This window comes from Bos grunniens, chromosome 13 (genome assembly GCF_055505025.1).
Source record: "Bos grunniens cultivar Pamir isolate PY7600 chromosome 13, Bosgru_T2T1.0, whole genome shotgun sequence".
NCBI classification, from domain to species: domain Eukaryota; kingdom Metazoa; phylum Chordata; class Mammalia; order Artiodactyla; family Bovidae; genus Bos; species Bos grunniens.
The window spans coordinates 46,883,335-46,907,287 of NC_141177.1; the positions used below are offsets into that span (position 1 = coordinate 46,883,335).

The 23,953-nt window shown below is 40.2% G+C and overlaps 1 protein-coding gene across 11 annotated transcripts in view; it reads right to left on the reverse strand.

Annotated features, from left to right (window-relative positions):
- ODAD2 (outer dynein arm docking complex subunit 2) overlaps positions 1–23,953 on the reverse strand; it is a 164,405-nt gene that overhangs the window by 100,304 nt on the left and 40,148 nt on the right. For all 11 annotated transcript variants that reach the window (XR_015139504.1, XR_015139503.1, XR_015139505.1 and 8 more), the window contains one exon: positions 15,509–15,656. Coding sequence is in view for 6 of the 11 variants with exons in the window: in XM_086333863.1 (XP_086189989.1) it covers positions 15,509–15,656 (148 nt within the window). In the remaining 5 variants the exon portion in view is untranslated. The remainder of the gene's footprint in view (positions 1–15,508; positions 15,657–23,953) is intronic.

Here is a 23,953-nt window from a genome sequence, read left to right on the forward strand (position 1 = left end):
ACCAGATGCCATAAACATCTTACTGAAGAGAAGTAGTACAAATATGCAAATATGCTCCTTTTAAATTAAATCTCCCCGAGAATGTAATTAGTTGCCAATACTTATTTTCACATTTTATCACAGATTTACGTTTGTGAGGCTTTTTAAGAGCTGGAGGAAAACATAGTAAAGTATTATTTTACTAGCTTCTGAAGGGTTTTGAAGAATGCTTCCAATAAGCTTTTCCATGTCTTGAATTAATGCGATTCCTTTGCTAGTTGTCCTCCTTCCCCTCCTGCTTCTTAAACACCTCCAACGTCTGCCGGCCTTCAGATATTTTACAGTTCATGCGCCTTTCCCTGACCAGCAGGCCCTCATGCGTGGTTGCAATTACGCTTCAAACACGATGAGACTGCATGAACGTTGCTTCTCGCTTTTCTCAAAATTTCTTCTTAAAAAATGAATAGAGGATTTTTTTAAAATAATAATAATGTTTTCCTGGACTTAAATAAAATTTTTGAAATAAGTATATTACCCCATCTAGTATAGAGTAATATCCTCCCTTACTGTTGATAAAGAAGCAATACACATTGCCTAAGTTGAGATGAAGAATGTATTCAGGAGTAAAACAGAGAGAGAGCTGCCTGAAATCACTTTTGTATTCTTTCATTCAGCAAATTTGCTTACTATTTACTTAGCTAGTTGCCAAGTCTGATGCCAGGCCCTGGAGACATCCTGGGAAACAAAAACAGACTTGGGCTCTGCTTTTATGGAGCTCACAGTTTAGTAGAGAAGAACGATTTTAATTTTCTAAAGTCCATCCCAGTAAACGGAAACTTTAAGTCTGAGTGGTGCCATAAGGGAGGGGGCACAGGGCCAGGGAAACCCACACCAGGGAGGCTTTAACTGGGCCAGGGGGCATCAGGGAAGGTTCCCCTGAGGAAAGAATGCCTGGGCTGATGTCTGGACAGAAAGCAGGCTCAGGTGATTCATCAGGCGCTGTAACGGCTTCGAGTAACCCAGTTCAGGAAAGGATGCCAGAGTTGGCAGATGGCACTGTGATGGCAGACATGCTCACAGGGTCATCCCTCCTGGCGTCCTGTGAGACCCAGGGAGACAGCACGGTGGGCAGGGGTGGCAAGGGGAGCAGAGGTCACTCTGTTCCCGTCTCCACCGTCCACAATCAGAAGGTGGTGGGTAAGACCTGTGACGCAACCATCACAGCCATCCAACTGGCTTCCAAGGTGCTCAGCAGTTTTTCCTCCAAACATGCCACTCACCGAGCGAGAGCCATGACCCCTGCCAACGACTGTTTATTAATGATGACAGGGGGGCAGGGCACCCAGTGCGAGGCTTGGCTCAGAGACACTTTTCGTCTCTCAGGAGCAGAAATGGTCGAGAGTCAGAGCCCCGAGTGAGTGGCACAGAACTACATAAGTTGAGGTAGTAAAACATATCGCTTTGCCTTCTGTTTATTTGAAGACTGATTTTATGCTGAGATTCGGTACTCATAAACCTGGGCCGCAAGAGATGAGACTCAAAAGGAAATTGCAAGGAAAAAGAGAAAATATTGTTCCAGAAGAAAAAAGAAATTAGGCTCAGATTGTTGGATTACAGACTTGCTAAGAATTTTGTTTTTTTGGTTAGGAATGGTTAAGGAACAATGCAAGGATTCCCTACGCATTCTTTTTAAATCACCATGGAACATTTACAGAAATTGATGATTTACTGGAATGTTACTGCAATGAGGAAAAGTCTGTAGGAAATGTAACAGTCTTTCTAGAAAGATTCACAAGAATGAACTGAATAATTATGATAATTAATAAAAGTAGCTCAGTAAAGTGACTGGATACAAAGGAAATATTCAAAAGTGAGTAGCTGAGAATAACAAATCAAAGTATGTAATTTGAAAAAAGTTCCTATGCCAGTATTGGCAAAATAATAGTAGTAAAAATAGCTGAGTGAATCTCACAAGAAATGTGCTGCAAATCTTTGCAGGAAAAGCTATGAAGTTTTACTGAAGTATATTAAAGATTAAATAAGTGAATGGTCATACCATATTTCCTAATAGGATAATTCAACAGTATTAAAACTGTAATTTATCCAAAAATAATTTACAAATTAATGTAAGCCAACCAAAACCCTAGCAGCATTTTTTAGCTTTTAAAAAAAAAAAACTTGGCTCTGGAATCGTCAAGATGATCTGGAATGGAAAATATACAAAAAGTAGTTTAAAATATTTTAAGAAAACTCTCTGGCCAAATATTTAAATATACCAAAGCTATAATAATTAAAACAGCACAGGAATATCCAAATAAATCAATGTAGGAAGATCTGGACACAAACTCTTAAAGTGAAATGACAATATTTGATAAAAGAAGCAATTCAGATCACTGAAGGAAAGAGCGGATGAACCTGTCATCTGACTTTGATATATGACAAATTGAGAGAAATTTGCACATAACAAAGGATTAATTTGCATCAAGAATCAAAAGACATCCACACAGGAAAACAAGCAAGGTACACAATACTACTTGACATATGAAAACTCTATCAATCTCACTAACAATCAGGAACATGCAAATTCACATAAGATACATTTTTTACCCTATAAAACAAAAAAAGACTGCAGGTTAAAATTTATAACAGTAAATCTTAATCCTAGTTGAGTAATTTTAATACCCTGGGGAGATTTTAAAGACTATCAATGCCCAGACCCCATTCCAAACCAATTAAATCCAAACTTCCATGAATGGTACCTGGGCATCCGGTCTTTGTTTTGTTAAGAGCTGGGCTGATTTCATTGTGTGTCTGAGGTTGTAAACCTTTGATGTTATTACTGATAGAGTGTAAATGGATGTTTACTTTCTGAAGGGAGTTATCAAAAATTTTTTATGTGGTTGATTACTTTTCATTATATTTCCCTCTAAAATAAAATTAAAAAATGCAGTATTTCTCCAGCTTCACTGTGCACATATTCTTTTTTTAAAAACACGTCTTTACTGAGGTATAATTGATATGCAAAAATACTATATATATTTGATGCACACAATTTAATGAGGATGGACACATTCATATACCTGTGAAACCAGCACCACAATCAAGACAATTAATATACTCATCAACTCCCAAAGTTTCTCTATGCCTCCCCATTTTTTGTATGCTAATAGAGCATGGCAACCCGCTCCAGTATTCTTGCCTGGAGAATCCCATGGACAGAGGAGCCTGGCAGGTTAAAGCCCACGGGGTCACAGAGTTAGACACGACTGAAGCGACTCACACACGGCACAACACAATGTGAGATCTCCCCCTTACATTTTTTAAGTGTAAACAGCATTGTTAACTACAGGTTCAATGTTACAGAACTCGTTCACCTTTCATAACTGAACTTTTACACCCCTTGAACAACAACTCCCCATGAGAACTATCAACATTTGAAATGTGCGTACTCTTTCACGCAAGCAATTCTATTTCAAACAATTCATCCTATGGAAATACATACAACGTCCAAAGCATACGTAAAAATATTTGCGGCTGCATCGTCAGAACAAAAATTGATTTGGGGAGAAAATCTAAAAGGTTACCAACAAAGGAATTGTTAAATTACTGATATATGTATAATGAAATACTATGGAGCAATTAAAAGGAGTAAGGTATATATGAAAGATCACCAAGACAGAGTATGAAATATTAAGACTAAAGGTACAATGTAGAATCATAGTCTGACTGCATTTTACATATGAAAGTTACATATGTGTATATATATACACAAACATCTGGAGGGCGTTCACTTTTATTCTTTGGCATGGCTTGAATAGGTACAATGAGCATATGTCAATGTGTTATTTTATAATACTCTAAATACAGAGGAGATAAAGGATGGACCAGAAGAGGAACACAAGCCTCTGCCAGGCTCTGTGTGTCATGGAAGTATCAGCAGGGCATTGCCAGCCAGACCAAGAGCTGGATTAGAATCCACAGCCACTGCCAGCAGGAAGCTCAAAGGCTAGTGGATGAAAAAGGGACAGAGGATTTCTAGATATATGTGAAGTGAAACATCATTTATACCAAATCTGGTACCTCTTACTCCTCAACCCCTACACTTAGAAATTCTTCAGCATTCAAACTTCTATAACATGTGTTTTTAACCCAAAAAAGTGAAGCAATCCACTGGATTACATAATCAGGAACTAGACAAAAACTTCTTTTCTCTATTTAGCCTCTCAAATAACTTTGGGTTGGAGGCATGCTTTGAGGAATAAAAAATATTGTTGTTGCAAACACATCAGTCAGCAAACTCCCTGAACAGATCTGTTACATTTTCAGATCATTACACAAAACTGCCTTAGATATCAATAATCTTTCTAATCAAAAATCATATGAATTGCTAGATGGCAGTGTGTATGCTCTAATTATGCTCTACCCGGATTAGTTAGTGGTACATGTTCTTGAGAGAATGAATAGAGTTAAACTTTAAGAGACCTCCCTAGAGACTTTTCATATGGTCATTTTTCAGTAGTTAAGTGGATGTGATTGCATAATGTGAGCTAGGAGCCATATATATGGTTATGATTCAGTGGTGTATTTACCATACTCATATAGTTATCTTTGCTTTTTCTCCACTCTTATTTATGATTGCCCAGAGGCAAAGCAAGTTTAAAGCTCAAAAACTGAAAACAAGTTACTGTTGTATCTGTAGAGCTCAGAGGGCAAGTCCCCTTCACCACTTCCACTGTCTCTTCTGCTATAAAAATAAAAGATGACTAATCCTTCTTAGTGGGCATTATACAAGTCACACATCTCAATCTGAATAAGTAAAATTATTACACTACACCATTTAGGGGTTTCTCTGGTGGCTCAGACAGTAAAGAATTTGCCTGCAATGCAAGAGACCAAGGTTCGATTCCGAGTTGGGAAGGTCCCCTGGGGAAGGGAATGGCTACCCACTCCAGTATTCTTGCCTGGAGAACCCCATGGACAGAGAAGTCTGGCAGGCTGCAGTTCATACAGTTGCAAAGAGTTGTATACAACTGAGCGACTAACACTTCCACTTCACAGTATTTAAGAAAATGTAAATGCAGACTCTGCTGAGTAGGAATTTCATTAGAAAACGGAATTGAAATATCTTCTGATGACTATCAGGTAACTTTTTTTAAAGTCCTCCCACTCTTTTCATCTTGGAGACTATTTTCAAAATCAACTCATAACAATGTCAAAACATATGCATTAACTTAAAGCATGTTTCTCAGGAAAATGGTACTAATTTTCCTTCTCAACTACTGGAGTTTATCTGGATGCATAAGCAGTGACCACTGTTTCCCATTTTTGGAAGATTCTTTTTAATAATAATAACACTGCTCTTTCACATTCTTTCCATCTCTTTAAGTAAAAAGCTAGTGCACCCTGATCCTGCCTCCCAAAAATGAACACTGAATTCCTTTGTGCAGAAGTAGTCCATGCGTACCTAGTCACTTACTCAGAGTGAAAAAAAAAACAGAGAGAGAAAATAGGCGTGTTCAACAGTGAGGCCTTTGGGTCCCCTGGGCTCTGAGCTTCTGGACAGAGGGACAGAGCAACCAGGCAACGAGCAATAACCATAGACCCTGGACGCCTTCCCGGCCCACAGCCACCTTCTGTGTGGCCTGGAGTGAAGTATTTCTCAACTTTTCCACCAATGAAACAGGGATCACACTACCTGCCACTCCATCCCCAAAACCAAGTAATGGGAAAGGAATTTAATTAACTGTAATTGACACAAAGTACATCAAAATTCCTCTGATGAAAAACCATATAACTCCCAGCTTCCACTTAGGAGAACTCTCTAACCAATGAAGGCCGTGTGTGTGTGTGTGTGTGTGTGTGTGTGTGTGTGTATGTCTATGTGTGTGTCTTAATCAATTCGTGGAAGATCATGCAGGAACTGAGCCCCACAAATGCAGTCTTTAACAAAGGTTTTCAAGTCTGAAAATGTCTTTGCCAAGAATACTCCTCCAGAGAGGAAATCGAAACATTCCAGGGAAGGAGCCTGGAAAGTCTCTTCAGAAGCCTCCTGGGATTTCTGATGTGACATCCTTTATTAATAGATGTTGCCCTGAAGTAGAGTCCTTGTCACTGCTGAGCTGGGGAACCACCATGTATCTTCACATCTCATGGCCTGAGGATACAGAGCTTGTGGATACATAACAGAAGAGGAACCAGCAAGATCCTTGGCTCACATGAAAGGTGAAACCCACACAAGTTTAACCACATAGAATAAATAAAGTAGTCACTAGCTCTCACCACACATCATGGATGGCAGGAGAGGATTAATATGTGATGCCTTGCCATGATCATAAGCTGTCACTCAGCAGTCCACACCAGCCACTCTCTGCTGAGTGACCTGTGATCAGATGCCATGGTCACCCTTCTAGAACTTGGGAACAAAGTTTGCCCCAGCATCATACTCTAGGCTGCTACCACATTTCTGAATTTAACAAGCCCTTCTTTCCCCAGCCTTCATATATCTAGCTCTTCACAGTGTTAACATGTAGGAGTTATCAATTGAAGAGAAAATGACTTTAAAATAAACATTTTTTTTTTCTCTTCAGTTTCAAAAACTTTAATTTTTTGTCTTCCTTTAATTAATCTTTTTAATCCACTAACTGGTTGCATAAAATAACCAAATAAAATGTTACCACTTTTTAAAGATTTTTTTTTAATGTGGACCATTTTTAAAGTCCTTATTGAATTTGTTACAATATTGTTTGTGTTTTGGTTTTTTTGGCCACAAGGCAATGCAGGATCCTAACTCCCTGACAAGGAATCAAACCCACACCTCCTGCATTGTAAGGCGAAGTCTTAACCACTGGACTGCTAGGGAAGTCCCAAATGTTACTTTCTTTAAGATTAAAAAAAAAAAAAAAAGGACCAAAAAAGCAATCTGCTTATAAGGTGGCAAACTAATATTTAAAGGCTACCATTTAACATAAATATTTTGATTCATAAACAGTGTTGGTTGTATGTACTAATTCAAGCACTGTAGCTTCTGGTTAGCTTGTTAAGAGGTCACGTTCAATCATGAATAAAAAGACACAAACAGGCTCATCTGCTCCACATTTTCCTAAGCCTTTCATTCCTCTACCAAAAAGGTAACCCCATTTCTAACCAATAATTGGAGCGTCAACCCTTTATTTCCAACTATCGTATGGATCTTTCTATTTGGATATTTCACTCTTTCCAAACTTAATCTGCACCACCCCAGACCCTCCTGAGAAACTGGCCTGGCTTCTCTCTTGGCCCTTTCCTGACTGCTCCCAAGAACACTACTCCATTCCACGGCCCCAACACCCTCCATCAGGGCCACAGGTCACTGGCTTCCGGTCTTTCCACTGGGATTCATTTTGCAAACCACCTGCTGCTGAACTCAGCTTTTTAAAGCAATGCTTTTGTCTGCCTGTTTCCCCAGGGTGGACCTGGATCAAAATCTCAGGTGCAGAAACAGTCATCCTGCAGGGAGGAGTTACGCCTGGGGAAGTGGCCCTGGGGAACACACCCTGGATTCCTCCATTAGGGCAGCAAGTACTCAAGAATAAGTCCAGAGGAACAAAGCACTTCCCAGAAGGGCTCCAAATCTGCTTGCTAATGTCATCCCAGATGAGCCTGGGGCTTCGGGGGCAGAGGTCTTATCCTCAAATGACATCCCTCCAAAATGCCCATAGCCAAGACATGGAAGCAACCTAGATGTCCATCAGCAGATGAATGGATAAGAAAGCTGTGGTACATATACACAATGGAGTATTACTCAGCCATTAAAAAGAATACATTTGAATCAGTTCTAATGAGGTGGATGAAACTGGAGCCTATTATACAGAGTGAAGTAAGCCAGAAGGAAAAACATAAATACAGTATACTAACGCATATATATGGAATTTAGAAAGATGGTAACAATAACTCTGTATACGAGACAGCAAAAGAGACACTGATGTATAGAACAGTCTTATGGACTCTGTGGGAGAGGGAGAGGGTGGGAAGATTTGGGAGAATGGCAATGAAACATGTAAAATATCATGTAGGAAATGAGTTGCCAGTCCAGGTTCGATGCACGATGCTGGATGCTTGGGGCTGGTGCACTGGGACGGCCCAGAGGGATGGTATGGGGAGGGAGGAGGGAGGAGGGTTCGGGATGGGGAACACATGTATACCTGTGGTGGATTCATTTTGATATTTGGCAAAACTAATACAATTATGTAAAGTTTAAAAATAAAATAAAATTAGGAAAAAAAAATTTGAAGAAAAAGAAAAAAAAAAATGCCCATAGAGTAGATAAAGCAGGATTCTAAAGCCAGCCTCTGAGATCCCTTCCAGCTATCTAAAAGTTCACCAACCATTTTCTAGTCTCCTCTATGTTCTCTTGAATTTCCCGATCCTATAGTTTTAAATTCCATATCCAAACCACCTTCAACCCACAAAGAAATGGATTCCAACAGGCTTTCAATTCTGGATCCAGAAATTCATTCTTCAGTTTTAAGGATACTTACACCAAGGCAGTTGGAGAAGGCAATGGCAGACCTACTCCAGTACTCTTGCCTGGAAAATTCCATGGACAGAGGAGCCTGGTAGGCTGCAGTCCATGGGGTCGCTAAGTCGGGCACGACTGAGCGACTTCACTTTCACTTCTCACTTTCATGCACTGGAGCAGGAAATGGCAACCCACTCCAGTGTTCTTGCCTGGAGAATCCCAGGGACAGAGGAGCCTGGTGGGCTGCCGTCTATGGGGTCGCACAGAGTTGGACACGACTGAAGTGACTTAGCAGCACACCAAGGCAGTAACACTGTGTGGATCACAATAAGCTGTGGAAAATTCTGAAAGAGATGGGAATACCAGACCACCTGACCTGCCTCTTGAGAAACCTATATGCAGGTCAGGAAGCAACAGTTAGAACTGGACATGGAACAACAGACTGGTTCCAAATAGGAAAAGGAATATGTCAAGGTTGTATATTGTCACCCTGCTTATTAAACTTCTATGCAGAGTACATCATGAGAAACGCTGGACTGGAAGAAGCACAAGCTGGAATCAAGATTACCAGGAGAAATATCAATCACCTCAGATATGCAGATGACACCACCCTTATGGCAGAAAGTGAAGAGGAACTAAAAAGCCTCTTGATGAAAGTCAAAGAGGAGAGTGAAAAAGTTGGCTTAAAACTCAACATTCAGAAAACTAAGATCATGGCATCTGGTCCCATCACTTCATGGGAAATAGATGGGGAAGCAGTGGAAGCAGTGGCAGACTTTATTTTTGGGGGCTCCAAAATCACTGCAGATGGTAACTGCAGCCATGAAATTAAAAGACGCTTACTCCTTGGAAGGAAAGTTATGACCAACCTAGATAGCATATTCAAAAGCAGAGACATTACTTTGCCAACAAAGGTCCGTCTAGTCAAGGCTATGGTTTTTCCAGTGGTCATGTATGGATGTGAGAGTTGGACTGTGAAGAAAGCTGAGCGCCGAAGAATTGATGCTTTTGAACTGAGTGTTGGAGAAGACTCTTGAGAGTCCCTTGGACTGCAAGGAGATCCAACCAGTCCATTCTAAAGGAGATCAGCCCTGGGTGTTCTTTGGAAGGACTGATGCTAAAGCTGAAACTCCAATACTTTGGCCACCTCATGTGAAGAGCTGACTCATTGGAAAAGACTCTGATGCTGGGAGGGATTGGAGGCAGGAGGAGAAGGGAACGACAGAGGATGAGATGGCTGGATGGCATCACCGACTCGATGGACGTGAGTTTGAATAAACTCTGGGAGTTGATGATGGACAGGGAGGCCTGGCATGCTGTGATTCATGGGGTCACAAAGAGTCGGACACGACTGAGCAACTGAACTGAACTGAACAACAAGGCAGAGGTCCCCAACCTCTGAAATCTAATGCCTGATGATCTGAGGTGGAGCTGATGTAATAATAATAGAAATACAGTACACAATAAATGCAGTGCGCTGGAATCATCCCCAAACCACCCTCCCATTCCTGGTTCATAGAAAAATTGTCTTCCACGAAACCTTTCCCTGATGCCAAAAAGGCTGGGGACTACTGCACTAAGGTGTATGAAATGTAGATCTACTTATAATTATGATCTTTTAACATTTTTTATCATGTTACTAAAGAGTACCTGCATGCATGTGTGCTAAGTCACTTCAGTCATGTCCGATTCTTTGCGACCCTATGGACTGTAGTCTGCCAGGCTCCCCAGAATCCCCAGATGGGATTCTCCAGTCAAGAATCCTGGAGTGGGTTGCTGTGCCCTCCTCCAGAGGAACTGCCCAACCCAGGGATCAAACCCTCATCTCTTACATCTCTTGCATTGGCAGGTGGGTTCTTTACCACTGATACCACCTGGGAAGCCCAAAGAGTACCTACTTATATTAACAATATTAGAATACTTGTGATGAAGAAATCCACATTTCCAAGACACAACAAATCCCCCAACTTGCCTCCTATCTCACAAAGGTGCCCAATACATTTCTGACTTAGAAATGAGTAAAACTTGCTGTATTTTTAGTGTTAGTGTGGGGTATAGACCTTAGCAACTGTTTCCCCCAATCACTGATACTCACATATAGCAAAATATTTTTGTTGCAAGATTTTGAAGCAACCATGAATAGGGAGAAGATAATATTCATACAAATGTGGCAAGGAAACAATACGTCTCCAAGGAGAAGGGGTCAAGAAAGGGAGGAGAAGGGGGAGCAAGAGAAGGTGGAGAACGACACCAACAGCAGAGGGAACAGCACTATTCTCAAGGAGCTGAGAGTGAAGGATGGTCTGGCCCCTTGGGAAGCTCATTTTGTCACTGTCCCTCCTGAGCAAAAGATTGAGAGGCAAGCCTGTGCTCATTTGAAGACATCCTGCAAGATTCAGAAATGAGATTAATCAGCTGTAGCTAATGAGATAGACAAGCTGTGAGAAGGTAAGTACAGAAGGTAGCTGAATAAGGAGCTTATTACTTCATTTAGAATTGAAGCCCAGAGTCACCAGTGATGTGGGGGGAAAGACATTGGAAGGTTGGGGAATAAAAATGCAATGTATCCATTAGTTTAAAAATTAAATTGTGTTCTAAAACTCCAGATTAAAAGAATATACACAGATGTAAAATGTCCAAGTTGAAATGGATGTGTGTCAAAGCCAAATCATTAAAGACTTAGTCCCTTTATCATGTGCCAAGATCTGAGCTCATAGCTCTGGATAAATACTAAGCTGTATCACTCATTTACTTGTTTGGCTATTAATGAACTCATCAAAACTTTTTCAACAATCACAGACATTGCTGTACTTGGAAAATGGTAAGTGAAGAGTCAGGTCAACATGAACATTTCTCTGCTGGAAGAAGTCTAAATTTACATAATTTTGTAAATTACTGTATCAGATTTATTTATTTTGAGATTATCTAGAGATGTTCAAATTTGCATTTCATAGATTTTTCATATCCTTTTGTGTCTCCACAGAAAAACATTTAACTGTGTTGAAAATCCTGAAAGCTTTTGTAGATATACTTTTTCTTTTATTGGCTATGTTAAGAATATTTACCTGTGGGGAACTATAATAATTTCAAGCCATTTACTGTCTGGCCAAAAGTATCACATTTGCACATGAATTACTGAGGGGTAACTTGTGTGAGTTTGAGTAGCACTTCATCAATACACGCTTTCCTGAGCTGTTCTGGGAGCGCAACAGTGCATCTCTTTTTGATCCACCACTATATGCATTTATCCCAAATAGTTGAAAAATGCAAGCTAGTGACTCAATAATGAGACACTCTTAGCGGTGTTCATGGGGAGGATACTGTGGAGGACATGGGGCACCACCAACCCACTGTCTGCCCCCTTACGCTCTTGAGGAGGAAATTCTTTCTGTTCTTAGCACCAGGATCAGTTACACTCATTGGCAAGGGGGTTGTTTTTACCTTATGATGGAAAGAGTCCCTCACTGTATGAACTCACTGTGTTTCTTCCTTTTATTGGTTACCAGAATCTTAAAGCAAAAGCTGAAGACCATCTGTGCGGGTCATTAGACTCCCCACCTTATGTTGTTTATAATAATAATGTGCAATAGAAAGATTTATCATTGCTAACAGGGGCTGAGCCCTTCATGCTAAAGCACTTAGATGTGTTAGATCTCACCTAATACTAATAATAATCCTAAAAGGTGAGATCTTTTATCTTGCCATCTGGAACAATTAGGAGACCAAAGCTTACAGAGGATGGCCAGCACCCCCAAGGCTGCTGAGATAGTAGGTGGTGGAAGCCCAACTCAGTTGAAGACTTGTTGACATTGAAGGTTGTCTTTCTAACTGCTCCATTATTCTGCCTTCTGACCTGGCTGATGCTTCTGCTGTTTGGACTCTTTATCTCGTTTTATTAATGAAAAAAAGTTAACAGACCCAAATTCTATGCATAAACACCAGGGCTCTTCCAAATCTTCTTCCAGAGGCCGTGTCCAAGCCCCAGTGCCTGACTCAAGTGTTGGTGGCAGACATCTCTGTGGCCAGAGCGTCCTCAGATAACACTCTCCTTGTGCGTAGAGGCCATGGGTGGCCCTGTGATTCAGGAAAGGCCAGGAAGGTCTCCAGAGTCTGCACATGGCTGCCCTGCCTGCAGGACTGGCCACTGTGCTGATTGGGTGGTTTGTGCACAAAGACTCCTGCCAAGGTGGGGGCAGAACTGTGGGACCGAAACGTCAGCCTGTGCTCCACAAGACTGCCTCCAAATTCCCAGCAAATGTGAATCTTCCAGATTCCAGAATAAGAAACTGGAATTCCCAGAAGTTCTCAGGAATTCCTGAAATCATGTTATTTCATATGTGTTGCTAAATTTTATTTATTTACATGCAACTAAATAGTAAGGATGACTATAATGGTAAATTATTTCTGTAATAAACCACACGTCTTTTTTGTGATAGAAATACTAAAAATTTCAGAGGTTTTTTGTAAGGAAAAAAAAAAACACTATACATATTACAATCCCATGTAAAAGTGATCTCCACCTGATATTTGATAACAGTAAACACTAGAAGAGGGAATATCACACAAAATAAATGGTAAATAAAATCCATTTAAAAAGTTGAAAGAAAAAAGTAAAATATTTAACATTTATAAGATATTCTTAAAATACAATTTTAAAATACACAAAGCAAAGCATCAATTGTCCTATCCAATAGTCTTGATTTTTATTTCAGTACAAATATGTCCGATATTAAAAAATTTTTTCTTTCATTTTGCATTGACAGCAGTCAAATTGTTAAGAAGCTTTCAAAAGCAGAGCCAAGGTGGGCATTAGGGTTTGCTTCATATACCCTCATTTTCTTTTTCAATGATGAAAATATTTTATCTGCTTGCCCTGATTCTGATTTAACCATTGAGGATAAATGGTTTGCTAATTATCATTAGATAATCAGATCATTTGCTAACTCAAATTTTACATCAGTTTCTGGCATCATGATGGACTGTTGCACAACGTACATTCACATCTTCCTCACTTTGGATTTCTTCTGTTAAATTACTAGCAAAGAACAAATTGTAATACACAGTATACACAATACAGTGAATATTTAAACACTGAAAAAGTGTCCGAGTACATCTAAATGACTTACCGTTGAGATTTCCAGCAAGTTCAGCAAGGCTACAAGAATCACAGGTCAAAATTTCACATTTAATGACTTATTTCGCTTCACAAATTTGTTATTTCTTAGAACACCACTAATAGGATTTGTGTAAAGGATATGATGCATATAAATGTACCATTTATTTTTACAAGAATGACTCACCATCCTGCACGGACACATTCGGGGCACGGCAATAAGTGAGGCTGACCGCCTGGGCTGAGACCACTTATCTCTCACTGGCTCCTGTCCTGATGCCTGGAAATGTCTACCTCCACCTTTGATTCTGCTGCCAGAATTTTCTTTTTCTAAACTTTATTGAGGGATAACTGGCAAATATAATTGTATATCTCAGCAGTCCCCAACCTTTTTAGCACCAGGGACCAGTTTCATGGAAAACATTGCACGCCTCACATGCGATGTTCACAGTAGGGGTCGCACTCCTATGAGAATCTAGTGCTGCCACTGACCTGATGGGTGGCGTAGCTCAGGTGGTAATGCAAGTGATAGGGAGCGGCTGTAAATACAGATGAAGCTTCACTCACTAGCCTGCCACTCACCTCCTGCTGTGTGCCCAGTTGCTAACAGGCCACGGCCTGATACAGGGGACCCTGATACATTGGGAATCCTTGGTATATCTCATGTGCACAGTGTGTTGCTTTGACAACCACAAACACTGTAGAATGATCACTAAGATAATCAACTTGTCCTGCTCTCCATGATGTCAGTAGATTCCTTTGAACCTGTCATGTCTTCAGGAAGATTATCAAACTTTAACTGTCAACTTTAATTCTAATTTCCCATTTTCCCAATTTCTTGACTAATTTTTCTCAGGATTCAGGAAAACATAAAAGAATTCTTTGAGACGTGCTTAGAGTTGCAGCTGAGATGATGCCAACAGAGGAAGTGGACATATTTTTCTTTTAGGAAAAACTTTTTTAGCTTACTTATACCTATCAGATTGTTCACCTGGCGGGAGGGAGGAGCTTTTCTGAATTCATGAAAATATGCATATAGACTGTTTGAGCTGTCAGCTTGGGATGACCTCAAAGGTACAGGAAAAGTACCCTTTAGTAATTTAGGAGTCATGTAAATTTCTTTAAATATGCAAAGCCTAGCAAATGGAGGAGGACAAGCTGAGGTAAGTCAGAGTGTTGTTTTCAAAAGGACTTCTGGATGGTAACTTTAGACAGGGCCTAGCTATTACCAAGATTCACTGTCCAACATCAGAAATTAATATTGATCTGGGTTTGAGCAAATCATTTTCCTTGCCCCACCCTTATCTGAGGACTTAAATACAATATTATATGGGTCATTTATTTATTATTACAAAATGTTTTCACACATGGCATCTCACGTAAGAGAGTAGCAGAAACACATATTTTAAGTACCTACAATGTATCAGACACCACACCACATCTTTCACCTGTGTTTTCTCAGTCCTTAAAATAATCCTAGAGTGGATATTACTAATTTTACCCCATGGGTCAGGAAGATTAAGGCTGCAAACCATACTTTTCAACAGTCACAGATAGTTAGCAACACAATCTAGAATTCAGTCTAAGTCCAACTTCAAAACCCCTTGCTCTTTCCATCATGCCATCCTGCTAGTCACACAGTGGTGTAAGTCACAATATCTGACGGCTGCCATGGTCCACTGCCTTCTCCCCACCTAGGGGAGAGGGCTGGTACCAGGCAGCCCAACTGCTCCATGAGGACAAATCTCACTATCCTCAGAGTAATAAGACCTTCCCATGTGCACACTTAAATAATAATAGGGATAGTTACTACCGTTACTTGAAAGAAATATATAGTAAACTTGAAAGCAGAATATATATTTTGGGGAAAAAATTTAAAATAAACATTGCAAATACAGTATAAAAAGTTTCTCTCTCACCTTCAAATATTTCACCAGCTTCTGAATTTGCCAATATTCTGATGGCAAATCTGCATTTGCTTCCTGACGATGATCAGGTTGTTCTTCATCTTCCTCACTTTCTGAGGAGCTGTCACTAATAATTTCCTCAATCTTTTCAACACTCTTACTAGGAACAACAACATATAATAAGTATGTTTATGCTACAGTATGCTTATGTTACTATTTCAGCAACATACATTGATACATGAACTATGGATAAGATACCAACACCATCTGAATTGTGGCAGATCTTTGTTAACATCTACATGAGGTGATGAATAAACACATGCCTTTATAGCAGGTGCATTTCAATATTATTGCTATGGTACAATAATAATAATAAAAAAGTAGTAAAAAATGAAAAAGGTATTAGGTAAATGACCTAAGACTCCCACTTGTCATAGTGATAAAATAACTTAAATAATGGGTGGCTATTTATATTTATGTTTCTTCCATTTCTTTACTTGAAATTGAATACAATTGAAAATTCAGTTTTCCAATTGCACTGGCCACACTGCAACTGCTCAACAGTCATGTATGTCGAGTGGCTACCACACAGGACAGCTCAGAAATAAACCATTTCTATTACTGCAGGAAGTTCAGTTGGGCAACACTGCCAGTGCCCCAAAGGAAAAGGCATTTTTTCCCTTACCAAAGACAGTTAGTTCACTTTATTCCATCCTGCTCTGAGGCTTTTAACTCAATATCAAGGTCCTGGACACATGGAACATATTGAATTCACTCTTATTTTCTTTCTTTCTCTCTCTATCCCCCCAGATGTGCTCTCCATAAACATCTTTTTAATTTTTTTTTTCCATTTGGAAGCATAGTATAGGAGGACAGGTAGTTGTCCAGTTTCATTAATTCTAAAGGTTCTACCATTCTCTTAATTTCTCAAAGACTTTTTGGCACACAGAGCTCCAATTCTTGTACTTTCAAAAGTCAGAATGGTACAACTGTGCTCTCTGAGCCACAGTGCGGTGAAATCCTGAACCGAAGTGTCTGGTCCAACTAAACAAGACACATGAACTGAGTGTCAGATTTATGTATTCTCTTGTCCAAAAGATGTCAGGAAACCTGAATTGGTTACAGAGGAAAATCTGATAGATCGGATTAGTAGACCTGGAAGGCATTATACTAAGTGAAATTAGTCAGAGTAAAACAAATACTATATCACTTCACTTATATGTGGAATCTCAGAGGAAAAAAAAAAAAAGCAAAAAACAACCAAATTCATAGAAATCAGACTTGTGGTTACCAGAGTTGGAGGGAGGAGAAATTGGAGGAAGAAGGTCAAAAGGTACACAGTTATAAGATAAATAAGTACTAAGGATGTAATGCACAACATGTTGACTACAATTAACACTGCTGTGGGGTGTATTTGAAAGTTGCTTAGAGAGTAAATCTAAGTTCTCATCATGAGGAAAGAATTACTTGTAACTATATAAGGAGATGAAAATTAACTGAACCTATTGCAATCATTCCACTTCAGTCACTTCAGTCGTGTCTGACTCTGTGCAACCCCACAGATGGCAGCCCACCAGGCTTCCCCGTCCCTGGGATTCTCCAGGCAAGAACACTGGAGTGGGTTGCCATTTCCTTCTCCATTGCATGAAAGTGAAAAGTGAAAGTGAAGTCACTCAGTCGTGTCCGACTCTAGCGACCCCATGGACTGCAGCCTACCAGGCTCCTCTGTCCATGGGATTTTCTAGGCAAAATTACTGGAGTGGGGTGCCATTGCCTTCTCCAACATATATATATATATATATATATATGTTATTAAGGGGTGTGTGTGTGCATATATATATATATACATATATATATGTTATTAAGGGGTACACCATAAGCTTTGACTGTGTAGATCACAACAATCTGTGGAAAATTCTTCAAGAGATTGGAATACCAGACCACCTGACCTGCCTCTTGAGAAGTCTGTATGCAAATCAAGAAGCAACAGTTTAACTGGATCTGGAACAAAAGACTGGTTCAAATTCAGAAAGGAGTACCTCAAGGCTGTATACTGTCACTCTGCTTATTTAACTTATATACAGAGTACATCATGCAAAATGCCAGGCTGGATGAAGCACAAGCTGGAATCAAGACTGCCGGGAGAAATATCAATAACCTCAGATATGCAGATGACACCACCCTTATGGCAGAAAGTGAAGAGGAACTAAAGAGCCTCTTGATGAAAGTGAAAGAGGAGGGTGAAAAAGTTGGCTTAAAGCACAACATTCAGAAAACTAAGATCATGGCATCTGGTCCCATCACTTCATGGCAAATAGATAGGGAAACAATGGAAACAGTGAGAGTTATTTTCTCGGGCTCCAAAATCACTGCAGATGGTGACTTCAGCCATGAAATTAAAAGACACTAGCTCCTTGAAAGAAAAGCTATGACAAACCTTTTTAACAGCATGTTAAAAAGCTGCTGCTGCTACTAAGTCGTGTCAATCATGTCCAACTCTGTGCAAAAGACATTATTTTCTGACAAACTTCTGTCTAGTCAAAGGTATGCTTTTTCCAGTAGTCATGTATGGATGTGAGAGTTGGATCTTAGGGAAGGCTGAGCACCAAAGAATTGATGCTTTTAAACTGCGGTGTTGCAGAAGACTCTTGAGAGTCCCTTGGACATCAAGGAGATCAAAACAGTCAATCCTAAAGGAAATTAACCCTGAATATTCATTGGAAGAACTGATGTTGAAGCTGAAGCTCCAATACTTTGGCCACATGATGCAAAGAACTAAATCATTGGAAAAGATCCCGATGCTGGGAAAGATTGAAGGCAGAAGGAGAAGGGGACGACAGAGGATGAGATGGTTGGATGGCATCACCAACTCAATGTACGTGAGTTTGAGCAAGCTCTGGGAGTTGGTGCTGGACAGGGAAGCCTGGCACACTCCAGTCCATGGGGTCTCAAAGAGTCAGACACGACTGAGCAACTGAACTGAACTGAAGAAAAGAGAAGTCTCAATTCAGTAATCTAAACTCACATCTAAAGAAACTAGAAAAAGAAGAGCAAAACAAACCCAAAGCAAAGAGAGAAAAGAAACTAATAAAGAAAAGAATGAACAAAACTGAAAACAGAAACAACTTGAAAAATCAATTTAAAAAACTGCTTCTTGAAAAGATCAATAAAATTGACAAACCTCTAGCAAGACTGACAAAGAAAAAGAGAAGACACAAATTTCCAGTATCAGAAATGAATAAGATGTAGCATATCACTTCAGATCCTGCTGACAACAAAAAGATAATAAAACTATGAACAACTGAACACAGACTAAACTGATAATTTAAAGAAATTGATTCCTTTAAAGGTACAAATTACTGTCACTTAACCAATACGAAACACATGATTCTTGCCTGGAGAATCCCTGGGATGGGGGAGCCTGGTGGGCTGCTGTCTACGGGTTCACACAGAGTCAGACACGACTGTAGTGACTTAGCAGCAGCAGCAGCAGCAGCAGGCTTCCCTGGTGGCTCAAATGGTAACGTGTCTGCCTGCAATGTGGGAGACCTGGGTTCAACCTGGGTTTGATCCCTGGGTTGGGAAGATCCCCTGGAGAAGGAAATGGCAACCCACTCCAGCACTCTTGCCTGGAAAATCCCGTGGATGGAGGACCCTGGTAGGCTACAGCTCATGGGGTCGCAAAGGGTTGGACATGACTGAGCGACTTCACTTTCACTTTCATGGCTACTAATGGAATTAATTCATAACTTAAAAAACAAGTGTCTTCAGTTTCAGATGATTTCACTGGAGAATTCTACCAAGCATAAAAAAACAAACACGAATTTTACACAATCTCTTCCAGAAAACAGAAGAGAACTGAACTCATTTTATGAAGTCTGATATCAAAACTGAAGTACATACAGAAACAAAACACTGCTATTGAATATCCCTCATGAGTGTAGATGCAAATATCCTTAACAAAATGTTAAGCACGTATAAATATATATATGTAAAGCTGGGCTGGAAGAAGCACAAGCTGGAATCAAGATTGCCAGGAGAAATATCAATAACCTCAGATATGCAGATGACACCACCCTTATGGCAGAAAGTGAAGAGGAACTCAAAAGCCTCTTGATGAAAGTGAGAGTGAAAAGTTGGCTTAAAGCTCAACATTCAGAAAACGAAGATAATGGCATCTGGTCCCATCACTTCATGGCAAATAGATGGGGAAACAGTGTCAGACTTTATTTTGGGGGGCTCCAAAATCACTGCAGATGGTGACTGCAGCCATGAAATTAAAAGATGCTTACTCCTTGGAAGGAAAGGTATGACCAACCTAGATAGCATATTCAAAAGCAGAGATATTCCTTTGCCAACAAAGGTTCGTCTAGTCAAGGTTATGGTTTTTCCAGTGGTCATGTATGGATGTGAGAGTTGGACTGTGAAGAAAGCTGAGCACCGAAGAATTGATGCTTTTGAACTGTGGTGTTGAAGAGGACTCTTGAAAGTCCCTTGGACTGCAAGGAGATCCAACCAGTCCATTCTAAGGGAGATCAGTCCTGGGTCTTCATTGGAAGGACTGAGGCTGAAGCTGAAACTCCAATACTTTGGCCACCTCATGCGAAGAGCTGGATTGGAAAAGACCCTGATGCTGGGAGGGATTGGGGGAAGGAGGAGAAGGTGACGACAGAGGATGAGATGGCTGTATGGCATCACCAACTCGATGGACATGAGTTTGAGTGAACCCTGGGAGTTGGTGATGGACAGGGAGGCCTGGCGTGCTGCGATTCATGGGGTCACAAAGAGTCGGACATGACTGAGTGACTGAACTGAACTGAAAGCTATATATATGTAAAGAAGGACCAAGTGCGGTTTATTCCAGGAATGCAAGTCTGCTTCAGGATTCAAAAATCAACCAGTGTAATCCACTACAGTAACAACCTACAGAAGAAAAATGGAATGATCATACTAATTGATGCAGAAAAAGCATGTGACAAAATTCAACACTCAGTGGTATTAAAACTCTCAGAAAAACAAGAGTAGCGGGGAACTTCCTCAACTTAAAGAATATCTGCAGATAAACTCTGAGAAGGCAAGGGCACCCCACTCCAGTACTCTTGCCTGGAAAATCCTATGGACACAGGAGCCTGGTGGGCTGCAGTCCAATGGGGTCGCTAAGAGTCTGACAGGACTGAGAGACCTCACTTTCACTTTTCACTTTAGTGCATTGGAGAAGGAAATAGCAACCCACTCCAGTGTTCTTGCCTGGAGAATCCCAGGGATGGCGGAGCCTGGTGCGGGGCCATCTATGGGGTCGCACAGAGTCAGATATGACTGAAGCGACTTAGCAGCAGCAGCAGCACAAAAACTATCATCATACTTACTGGTGAAAGACAGAATGCTGTCCTCTTAAGACTAAGAAAAAGGAAGGAAGGACTTTTACCTTGATCATTGATAGTTAACAGTACTGGTGTTTCTACTTCTGGATGTAAATCTAACAAAACATGTACTGGACTTTTATGCTGAAAATTAGAAACTGCTGGTGAAAGAAACCAAAGCCTTAAATAAACAGTCATACAGTCTACACAGTAAAGATATCAATTTTCTCAAAATTGAGATAGGGTTTCAATGTAACTTCTATCAAAATCTTCAGTTGTTGTTGTTCAGTCACTCAGCTGTGTCTGACTCTGCAACTGCATGGACTGTAGTACGTCAAGCTTCCCTGTCTTTCACCATCTCTCAGAGCTTGCTTAAACTCATGTCCATTGAGTTGGTTGGAGAAGGCAATGGCACCCCACTCCAGTACTCTTGCCTGGAAAATCCCATGGACGGAGGAGCCTGGTAGGCTGCAGTCCATGGGGTCGCTAGGAGTCGGGTACGACTGAGCGACTTCGCTTTCACTTTTCACTTTCATGCATTGGAGAAGGAAATGGCAACCCACTCCAGTGTTCTTGCCTGGAGAATCCCAGGGACGGGGGAGCCTGGTGGCTGCCATCTATGGGGTCGCACAGAGTTGGTTGGACACGACTTAAGTGACTTAGCATAGCATAGCATTGAGTTGGTGATGCCATCCAACCATCTTTCTTCTGTTGTCCCCTTCTCTTCCTGCCTTCAGCCTTTCCCAGTATCAGGTCTTTTCTAATGAGTCAGCTCTTCGCATCAGGTGGCCAAAGTACTGGAGTTTCGGTTTCAGCATCAGTTCTTCCAATGAATATTCAGGATTGTTTTCCTTTAGGATTGACTGTTTTGATCTCCTTGCAATCCAAGGGACTCTCAAGAGTCTTCTCCAACTCCACAGATTAAAATCTTCAGTAAGTTTTTTTTTTTTTTTTTAGCATGATCATTCTAAAATGTATGTGGAAAGGAAAATAAGTAGAATAACTCAAAACAATTTTGGGATAAAATAATAAAGGGAGAGGAATCACTTTACCAGATTTCAAGAATAACTATAGAGCTATAATAATCAAGATTGTGTGCTATCAAGATTGTGTGCTAGGGCTAGATATAAAAATTAGCTGAACAGAATGGAGACTCAGAAATAGCCCCGAGTACACCCACCTGATGCTTGACTAAGGTGAAAACACTGAACATCAGTAGGTTACAAAAAAGAATCTTGATGTATATATAAATTTTATATAAAATTAAACTCAAAATGAATACCAGCCTTAAATGTAAAATTATTACAACTTTTAGGAAAAAATCATTGGAGATAATCTTCAGGATCAAGGGCTTCATGAAGAGTTCTTAGACATGACATCAAAAGCACAATCCACAGAAGAAAAACTAATAAATCAGACTTCATCAAAAACTGTTCTCCCAGAGGCCCTATTAAGAGGAGGAAAAGACAAGGTACAGAGAGGGAGAAAATACCTGCAAACTAACATATACAATGAAGGATATCATAGAGAGATAGATGAAGAACTCTCAAAACTCAACATTTTGAAAAACAAATGATTCAATTAAAAATGAGCAAAAGATATAGACAGACATTTCACTGAAGAGCGTAAACAGATAGCAATAAGTTCATGACAAGATATTAACATCATGAGCCATTAGGGAAATGCAAAGACTGCAATAAGCTGTCACCGCACAGATTTTAGGACAGCTAAAATAAAACAACAAAACCAAATATTGGCGAGGATGAGGGGAACTGAGTCTCTCATACATCACTGGTGGGAACACAAAATGGTGCCACCACTCTGGAAAAGCTAGTTTCCTAAAAAGCTAAAAACACAATTACCATATATATCAGCAACTGGGCATTTACCCTAGGGGAATAAAAACTTTCATCTGTACAAAAACCTGTATGTGATTGTTTATAGCAGTTTTATTTTTAAAAGCCAAAAGCTGCAAACAGCTAAAATGTGCCTTAATACATGAAAAACTTTAAAAGCTGTGGTATATCCATACAATGGAATGCCACTCAGCAAAATGCATGCAACAATTAGGTGGATCTCAAGGGTATTATGGTGTTGGAAAATAAGTCAATATAAAAACAACATATGAATCTATCTATACGGCAGTCCAAAATGACAAAATTATGAAAGCAGATGACTGTTGCTAGGAAGTGGGGATTATGGGGGAACAAAAGTGGTTGTGACCATAACAGGGTAGCCGGAGGACACGTATGGGGTGAACAGTTCTCTAGCCTGGTTGCCACGGTCACCATAACAAATTACACATGATAAAATGACACTGAACTATGCATTGTCCCAATGGAGGGAAAGAGCAAATTAGCCAAGATGGTGGTGGTCAGGCTCTCTTGCCCCACAGCCTCTCACTCTTGCCCCACGTTTTATAAATACATGGTTATGTGACAGCTGACATCACTTATAGCACTGCACACCCGTATCATGATGTACCCACTTGGCCGTGGGCCACTTCTGCTCTGATACCCGAAAAGCCCTGGAGGCTGCCTTATGTCTGTGTTACAGCCATGTTATGGCCGCGTTAGGGACGTGTTATGGCTGTGTCTGCTGGGTCAACCACAAGAGAATACAGCGTGTCTGCTGCTACAGCTGCTATGCCAGTCAGGAGAGAATAAACGTGTCTGCAGTTTCTACGATTCCTTACATTTTCTTCCAGCTTTGCTTGTTGCCTACCCTGGGTTCAGTGAACAGTGATATAGCAAAACACATATACATTGTACCAATGTTAATTTCTTGGTTTTGATCTTGTACAGTAGTTATGCAAAATGCAGGATTTAACTGTTGGGGGGAACTAGGTGAAGGGCATATGGGATCTCTCTGCACTATCTCTGCAACTTTCTGTGACTCTACAAATATTTCAAAGTAAGAATTTTTTAAGAATTGTCAAAATTTGAATAATTTATTATTCCTAACTTTCCAAGATGGCATATATGTTTTAGAGTGTCTTAAAGTTTGTTTTCTTTTGAACTGTGCAAATTTTATAATATGAAATTCCTGCCATTTCTCCCTGCCTCCCAAACTTAAAAGCAGCTGAACTTTCTCCCCA